This window comes from Castor canadensis, chromosome 1 (assembly GCF_047511655.1).
Source record: "Castor canadensis chromosome 1, mCasCan1.hap1v2, whole genome shotgun sequence".
Taxonomy (NCBI): Eukaryota; Metazoa; Chordata; class Mammalia; order Rodentia; family Castoridae; genus Castor; species Castor canadensis.
Window position 1 is genome coordinate 195,021,201 of NC_133386.1, and position 9,507 is coordinate 195,030,707.

General features: G+C 35.4%; 1 protein-coding gene across 1 annotated transcript; it reads right to left on the reverse strand.

The window, feature by feature from the left end:
• Positions 1–1,258: 1,258 nt before the first annotated feature.
• On the reverse strand, positions 1,259–2,185 carry LOC109679110 (olfactory receptor 5B3-like). The gene has a single exon (XM_020154441.2). It carries the CDS (start codon positions 2,180–2,182, stop codon positions 1,259–1,261), a length of 924 nt encoding a protein of 307 aa, XP_020010030.1. The 5' UTR covers positions 2,183–2,185.
• Between the last annotated feature and the right edge of the window lie 7,322 nt (positions 2,186–9,507).

A 9,507-nucleotide genomic window follows, 5' to 3' on the forward strand; every position in this document is an offset into this window, starting at 1 on the left:
GTAGTAATATATGAATATAGCAAAAATGTTTCCCTGTGTTTACCTTGTCACGTGACTATGCCCTTTTGTTGAAAAACAAAACATGAACATGTTAGCAGTATAGATGTCTCAGGGAAACAGAAATATTTATTTAAATGTGGTGCCAGGTTTATGTATCTCTCATTAAAACATGCAAAAAATAAAAACATATTTTAATTATTTATCACAGTTTTTTTCTCAAATTAGGACACTTAGAATAGTAGGATAGGAACCAAAATATGTTACATATATATTTACATTCTAATACCCAAAGTAAATATCAAATTATGATTTTTAAACATTAGTCTATTAGATGGGATTCTCTAGTGAAACAGAATTAATAGGATAGAAATAGACACATAAAAGCAAATTTATTATGCTTATCAGCTTTTATGATAATGAAAGCCAAGAAAACCCATAATTTGCTCTGTATAAGCTGGACAACCAGGAAGGTATGTTGTCTAATGCATTCCTGAGTCAGAGACCTAAGAATCAAAGTCTAGTGTATGTCTTGGAGACTGAGGGTAGCAACTCTGACTTCCATATAAGACATAAGATGTACATATCAATTACATAAGACAAAGAGTGGATTTACACTTTCAACAACCTTTTTTCCTATTCAGGTGAAATGAACTGGATGATGGCCACCCACACTGATGAGGGAAGTAAATCTACTGTTTAAAATGGAGTTCTCTATTTGGAAAAATCTTCAAGACATATGCATATCAATGTTTTACTGCCTGTCTTGGTATCCTTTAATCTAGTCAAATTAGCACATAAGAGTAACTACCAAACAACCATGACATATTTCATCATGACAAATCTGCAACACCCATTTTTGTATGAGTCCTCATGGGGCACCTACATACACTTCTTCTAGTCATGAGCTTTATATGCCCTTGCTTAAATACATTTACATATGCATGATATGAAAAATTATAAGGAACATGGCTGCATACATAGGGATAGTTAACAAGGAAAATGGCTACATACATAGGGATAGTTAACAATATTTTATACAAGCAGACTCTAATATACCATGGACATTTTTATTCAAGTGTTATGTTTCCTAACATAATGCAGATTTTTCTAGTCAAGGGCTATTTCACAAGGAAAGGTATCATTACAGTATCTCAAATTCAGGGTGGGTTTTTACAATATAATTCAGTACAGAGAGGATCTGAGAGGTAATAATGCAGGTACTTTTCATCCAAAAAGGCTTAAAATCAAAACCATAAAATTATTTTGCCTTGAAAACAATCTTTGTGAATGCACACTTGACCTCCTTGTTCCTCAGGCTGTAAACCACAGGGTTCAGCATGGGGATGATCATAGTGTAGAACACAGATGCGATTTTGTCTGTGTCCATGGAATGATTGGTACTGGGCTGTAAGTACATGAAGATAATCGTCCCATAGAAAATGGAGACTGCAGTAAAGTGAGAGGCACAGGTGGATATAGCTTTTTGATGTCCTGAAGCTGAGTGCATTTTTAAGATGGTTGTAAAAATGAACACGTAGGATATTAAGATTATTAGCAGAGCAAAAAAGATATTGAAGCTGGCTACATAAATAAGAACTAGATCATTAACATGTCTATCTGAGCAAGACACAAACATGACTGCTGGAATATCACAGAAAAAATGATGAACCACATTAGACTTATAGTAGGACAGAAGGAATGTGTTCCCAGTGTAAACAGCAGCACTAAGGAAACTACAGATATAACAGCCTGTAACCAAACATGTACACACACTTGTTGTCATGGTGGTAGTATAACGTAGAGGTTTACACACTGCTGCATAGCGGTCATAGGCCATTGAGGCCAAGAGGTAATTTTCCACAGTAGCAAAGGCTGAGAAAAAGAACATCTGTGTGGCGCAAACACCATAGGTCATGATCTTGTCTCCACTGATTAACCCAGCCATGACCTTAGGAGTGACAGCTGAAGAGTAAAAAAAGTCCACCAGAGACAAGTTACCAAGGAAAATGTACATGGGGGTGTGGAGACGAGAGTCCACAAGAATCAACAGGATCATCCCCAGGTTCCCAACCAGAGTGATGATGTAGATAAGGAGGAAGGTGATAAAGAGGGGAACCTGCAGGTGTGGGTCACTGGTCAGTCCCAGCAAGATGAACTCTGTCAGCTCTGTCTTGTTCTCCATCAATGTTACCTGAGAATCTCTATGTGTTCTTCAGCCATAATAAAAAGAAATGTGATGATAAAGAAACTGAATTGAAATCATGAAGGTTAACAACAAAAATTAAGTTGAACTTATGAAGTATAAGTAGAAACTATTTTTTTGTAATTGCAACATTTTGTAATTTCCATTTCCCCAGAAAACTGTGGTGTTGAAAACCAAATTTATGGCATTAATTATAAATAGGCTTACATACTGTTGAATCTTCAGACTCTTTATTGGCTATATACCCAATTAAAAGTTTATACATTTCTGAAGTAAGACAGAAAATTTAGTAACTTGATGGAAATTACTTGTGTTGTTCAATCTGTTGCCAAAAATTCTCTTCTCCTGAGCTCAATAGAAACTAACACTTCCTTTTTTGTCACCTGATGTGAACTTCTATAGACACTTTAGATGTGTATGGATCACTTATTATCAAAAATATTAAGAGTTTGATTGAATATCACATTCATGTAGCTTATGAAGCACAAAAGTTGGAATAATTTGTTCATATTTATGCAATATTTATTACTATTTTTGGTATCAGGACTCATGCCAATCTTTAACTTATGCTGAGTGACTCCTATGTCAAATGGTCTAAAACGAATTTAAATTAAATTGGATTTGATTCAGTTTAAAAATACTTTTTTTTGATAAGAAATATTTTAAAATTTTATTTTATGTTTTTAAAATCATTTTATTAGTATATAATAGTTGTACAGGGGGTTTCATTTCACTGTGACATTTCCATATATGTGTACAATATACCCCAGTTTGATTCATCCTCTCCATTATTCTCCTTCTTCCTCCTCTCTTTCTTTATTTTCCTTTATTGTTGTCCTGGGTGGGGGTACATTGTGGCATTTACAAAGGTTCTTAATATGTATCATATTTGAATTCACCCCTTCCATCACTCTGCTTTATCCCCCTCCCCTGATTCTTGGAGCAGTTTCAACAGGTATCATTTTTGCATTTATATACATGTGTGTACATTATTTGCACCATATTCACCCTCCTACCCTTTCTCCTGCCATCTTCCATCTCCCACTGGTATCAATTCCCTCCTTCCCCCTGTCCTCCAGGCAGGACCTGTTCCCCCATCTTCTCCGATTTTGTAGAAGAGAAAAGATAAAAGATAGAAAGAAAAACATGACACTTCTGCTCATTTGAGATAATGATAGCTACACAGGGAGTTCCCTTGGGATATTTCCATGCACATATGTATTACAACCCCAATTGGTTCATCTGCTCTAGTCCTCTTCACTCTTCCACCCTTCCCATGGTAGCCTCAGCCAGTTAAGATTTCTATATTTATTCCTGTACAGAAAGCACATCAGCCACATTCAAGTTTTTAGTTTCCTTCCCTTCTCCTATCCCTCCTTTGCATGACCTCCCCTCAGTGTGACTGACATCCCACAATATTGCTGCATTTGTTTTAGGTCTACAATCAGCATATGAGGGAGAACATGTGGCTTTTGGTCTTCTGAGGCTGGCTAATTTCATTTTGACTGTTTTGGCTCACTCTTAGTCTTTGCATTTTCATAACGAACTGAGTGACTGATCATGTGGTATTATCATTTTGTTCACTATATATTTGCCTCTCATTAGCAGTAAAACAAACAAGCAAATAAAAACCACTAAAAGATTCCTTGAGGTACACACACACATATACATGCACGCAAATGAGACAAGTTGAAACTATTCCGGGAATGGGGCAAGGAGGAATAAAAGAGAATGATGGGGTGAATTCAGCTATGATATATTTGACATATTGTAAGAACTTTTGTAAATGACACAATGTATCCCCAGCGCAACAATAAAAAAAGAAATATCACTGGGGGGATATGTGGAGATAAGCATAATGAAACCCACCAAACACTCTTTGACAAGCCAGGAGGAAGAAGGAGCAGGTACGGGGATATAATGGAGGTAGTAAACTTGTTCAAAGTACACTGAATGCATCTGTGGAATTTTTGTAATGAAACCCTTTTGTATTATTATTATATGCTAAATCAGAAGTAAAATAAAGTAAAAAACTAACACTAAATGAATTAACAATTTCTGAGTTGCATTTTAATATTTACCCTCCACTCCCATGCTTTTAATAACAGCACATGTATACGTGTTTTTGATTAGGTTGAAGAAGGCTTTAAATTTGACAATCAAGCATAACTCCATGCAGAGTAGATATGTGTGTGTGGGGGGGGGGCTGGTAAAAGGTATGTTGGAATTAGGAGACAGAGCTCAGCTTTCTAGAACTACTGTTTATCACCGAACTTAACCTCTGATCACTGTTCCTATTCTACTGCCTATGAGCATCATATATGCAGCTGCAAAGTGAAGACAATAATGAAACCTATTTTGAAGTTCATTGTGAAAAACAATACAATACATAAAAGATAGTGTAATACTGAGTATTAAGCTCAGTTTCTTGAGTTCTATCTATTATGTTACTGTTACGATGTCTTTATATTGGGTTTATGGAAGTGGATGGTGACGTGCAGGAGATCAGTTGTGAGTGAGTTTGAAGTCTTGAATAATTTTCTCCCCATATTGCCTTTATCCTAACTATGGCAACTGAGATTTTCTGTGCTTTACAAGTTTGTTCTAACTTCAATGATATGATTGTACTCTGCATTTTTAAAAATGTCTTCCATGAAATCCATAATTTCGTTTGAGTAAAATAGTCTATTGATCTTAAGTCTCATTCTTTCTCTCATTACTCTTATGCCTTATCCATCCAAATCACAGACACCAAGGTTAGAAATATTAGAGTTTACTGGATATTTTTAGCTCAACTATCTGTTATTGGTGGCAAGTTTCACCTTGAAAAATATTCTATTTGAATCTTTTACTCTGCAGTAATGGTATTTAAAACTTCTTTTTCTATGAAAAACTTCTGAAGGATATCCCCCCCAAGCTCAGACTATTCCCTACCACTGTATACCTAAGCCTTTGGCATGCTCTGTTTATAAGCCTTCCCCTTGAAGACCATATGGTGGCCAATCTTAACACATATGGTCACTTTAGCATGCACTATGCTTTATAGCCAATATAAAGGGCTTTACATATAAACTGTGTGTGTGAAAAGTAGGCAATCTTTTTATTCCTATTTATCAACAAGGAAACGTAGGATTTATGAAGTTGTCTGATGCCCTAAATTTATGCAGGTAGTTAATGAGAATGACTTAAAATTCTAGAGTTAAAATCATCTTCCACAATGCTCAGAATCTCTCTGCATAGTTACCTTTAACTCAACTAGCAAAATGCTTTGTCTTTCTTATTATGCTTATGTCTTCTCTTCAACAAAATTAGAGATAAGGGCAGAACAGTTTCTTCCTGGAAGTGAGGGTGGGGGAGAGGGTGGCGTGGGTAACAGGGGGAGAAATGACCCAAACAACGTATGCACATGTGAATAAATGAATAAAAAAATCTTCCAAAAATATACATGAGATACCCACAGTGAGCATACATTGAGACATCCCTTTGAGTATCAACTTAAATATTAATAATGAAAAACAGGACTGTAAGATAGGTATTGTGTATGGGAGGGTAGAGGATGAATGAAGGAGATTAAGGTGATGGTATAAGGTAGATGGACTTCATATTCATATATGATACAGAACTAAGAAACATCTTACAATTGCTTTAAGTGGGGTGGGGAGGGGCTTGAGGGAGAGAGATGATGGGGCAATGTAAATAATGTACAACATAAATCTAATTGGGGTTGCCACTATGAATTCCCCCTATATAATGAACATATCCTAATAAAAAATTATTAAAAAAGAGTGATAGAGTTGAAATGCAGTTCAGAGAATGTTAATTCATTTGGGACCCCTTTTGGGTTTGAAAAAGGATTATTCTGTTATTCTGGGATTTTGATTACTTGTGCTCATTTTCAACCTTCAATGAAATAAAATATATAGCATACACAATAAAACAGCTAAGCAATCAAAGCATAATCTACACAAACTTTTGTAAATAATTTTGGGGTAAGAGCAGGATTGATCACTAATTCAGTCACTGAAATCATTATGATGAACTTTTTGACATTTATTCTCAGATCCAGCTCAGCACTTTAGAAATATTTTTAAAACTTTTTATTTTCAAGTAATTCATATTGGATATATGTAGTCTACGTTTTGCATGAATTACATTTCTTAGTAACGTATTTATGAAATACAAGAACTTACCATATTTTTTAAGTAGAGAAATAACAGTCAATGCAGCATAGTTAGTCTGAAATGACAGCAGTGATGGGACGTTGCACAGGTTGCATTAAGGAGCTCTGTCTTGGACACTACTCAAAACGTTCCAACTTCTGTGAGGCAGGGAGAAGTGGAGGGAAAGACTTTCATGTGGATCAGGTTCTGAATCTGCCATGAATTCTTTCTCTCACCTTGGATGAATCACTTAACTCTTTTTTAAAAGGAAAAAAATTGATGAATATTTGCCTCACATAATTCCCAGATTGTGTGCATAAATGACAAATAAGAAAGGTCTATAAAGTATCTCAGGAAGTGATTATCTTGTGATAATCAGTGTAGTTTTTCTATTTGAGTGTTTTTCCTGCCTGTGGTTAAAGGTTCATAGCAAGTCTCAGGTCAGGAGAAGGTCTTGTGTATACTAACCATGATTATCATTCAGAACATAAATGATGTCCAGTGGCAGTATGTCCCCTCTAAAACAGCTTAATTTTGAGTTATATTGGGATTTCAGAGGTTAATACATGTAAATCTGGTGAGAATTATCAGACATGGAGAGCTCTGGAGATTTCTCCCTTGAGAATATCTGAAGCTCCTCATCCTGATTTCCTGGTTAAGAAGCACTTAACATGTCTATAGGGATCAAAATGGTTACTGTTTTGAAAAATTAATTTTTAACTCATAAATAAAAACATAAAAACTGCACATATTAATGAAGTACCATCAGATGTTTTTTGCAGGTGCACGTTGTGTAGTTTTCAAATCAAGTTAAACATGTCTATCTTCTAATGCCATTTCTTTTTGGTAAATACTTTCATAATTCATTCTTCCAGCTTTTTGAAGAATGCAGTACATCATTGTTATCTGTAGTCATCCTACTGTGCATTAGTATACCAGGGTTCTTTACTCCTATCTAACTTAATTAGCACCCATTCATGGTCCTTTTCCAGTCTGTCCTTCTCCACACTCTCTACAGACTCTAGTAACTGATTTTACTCTCAGAAATTTAAATCCCACATATAAGGAAAATAATTTAATAATTAGCATTATTCTAGTCTGAGTATTTTGCTTCCTACAGTGATCTCCAGTTCCATCCATACTGTCACAAATGGTAGGATTTAGTTCTTGTTTTATGAATGAATAGTATTTTTTGAGTACTGGCATTTGAACTCAGGGCTTGACACTTGCAGGGCAAACTCTCTACCACTTGAGCCTTGCCTCCAGCTTTCTGTTTTAGTTATTTTTCATATAGGGTCTGTTCCTTGCTTAGGGATGGCTTTATTTTTTTAAAAAACTGATTTAATTTTTTATCATTTCAGCTATTTCAGTAGGGTTACATCTATCAGAACTAATGGGCAATAAATTATTTTTTTTAATTGTTCATACATTTATTCACATGTGTATACATTGTTTGGGCCATCTCTACCCTCTGCTCCCTGTCCCCCTTCCCCCTCCCTCCACAACCCTCGCTTCTAGGCAGAACCTGCTCTGCTGTCTTCTCCATGCCTCCCAAATTACTAGGATTATAGTTCTGAGCACCCATGCCAGGATTGTTCTTTGAGATGGAGTCTCATTAACATTTTTGACTGGGTTGGCTTGAACCATGGGACTCCTGTCCCCGTTTTCTAATTAGCTGGGATTACTTATGTGGGCTACCATCCTGACTCTTATGAGTGGTATTCAGTTGCATAAGTATTGCTTTGTTTTTATACTTTCATCAGTTGATGGAAAGTTTTAATTTCTTAGCTATTTTGAATAGTGCTGAAAGAAACATGGTGGGAAGATGTTCCCTTTATGTACTAAGTTCATTCCCTTTGAATTTATAGTCAGTAGCTGGATTAGTGGTTCTATTTTTAATTTTCTGAGGCCCTTTCTTACCATTTCCCATAGTTGGTCTACTAAGCTATAATTCCATGAACAGTGTGTGTTACTAGTTCTGTGTATTGTTCACAGCAATATTACCTTTCATTCTTATGATAAAGTGATAATTACTGGTGAGAAGTGATATCTAGATGTGGTTTTGATTTGGATTTTTATGATAATTAGTGATAGTGCACATTTTTTCATATAACAATTGGCCAGTTATGCCTTGTTTGGAGAAATTGCCCATTGTTTAACTGACTTTGCTTTTGCTACTTAGTTTTTGGAATTACTGATGTATTCTGGATATCAACTCCTTTTCAGATATTTAGTTTTCTACATTTCTTACCATTCTCTAGATTTTCTCATCACTCTGTGGATTTTTTTCTTTGCTATGTAGAAGCTTTCCTGTTTAATATAATCCCATTTGTCTATTTTTGTCTTTGCTTTCTATGACTTGGGGATCTTCTCCAAAAATAATCTTTGTCCATTCCAACATTCTGAATCATTTCCCCTGTTTTTCTTCTAGTGGTTTCATAGCTCCAGTCTCATGTTTAATTCTTTAATCAATTTTGAATTGATCTTGAAATTGGTGAGATGTAAGGCTATATTTCATGTGGATATCTCATTCTTTTGACACTATTTATTGAAAACGCTGTCCTTTTTCCAATATGTGTTGTTGGCATCTTTATCAAAAATCAGTAGACTGCTGGGTATTGAGGGGGTGGGGGTAAGAGGGAGGGGGTGGAGTGGGTGGTAAGGGAGGGGGTGGGGGCAGGGGGGAGAAATGAACCAAGCCTTGTATGCACATATGAATAATAAAAGAAAAAAATCAGTAGACAGTACATGTGTGGGTTTATTTCAGGCTATTTTGGTGTCCTTCTGGAGGTATCTAATTTTTTCCAATACCTTACTCTTTTGATTCCTGCAGCTTTGTTTTATATTTTCAGCCAGTTAATTTAATGCCTACAGATTTGCTCTTTTTACTCAATATGGATATGGATATTTGAGATTTTTTTATGTTGCTGTTTTATACAGAGTGACCACAGCTAAAAGTAATGCACTGTATATTTTAAATGTGTGAGAGAATATAGACCATTACCACAACAAAAAATGACAAATGCTTGAGATGAGGGATTATGCTAATCACCCTGATTTACACAATGATCATCACACAACAGACATGTGTGTCATATCATAACTCATAAATATGTATAATTATTGCATGTTAATAAAATTTTT

Excerpts from the sequence above, each read along its gene's own strand:
- LOC109679110 (XM_020154441.2), bottom strand. The coding sequence starts at position 2,182 with ATGGAGAACAAGACAGAGCTGACAGAGTTCATCTTGCTGGGACTGACC.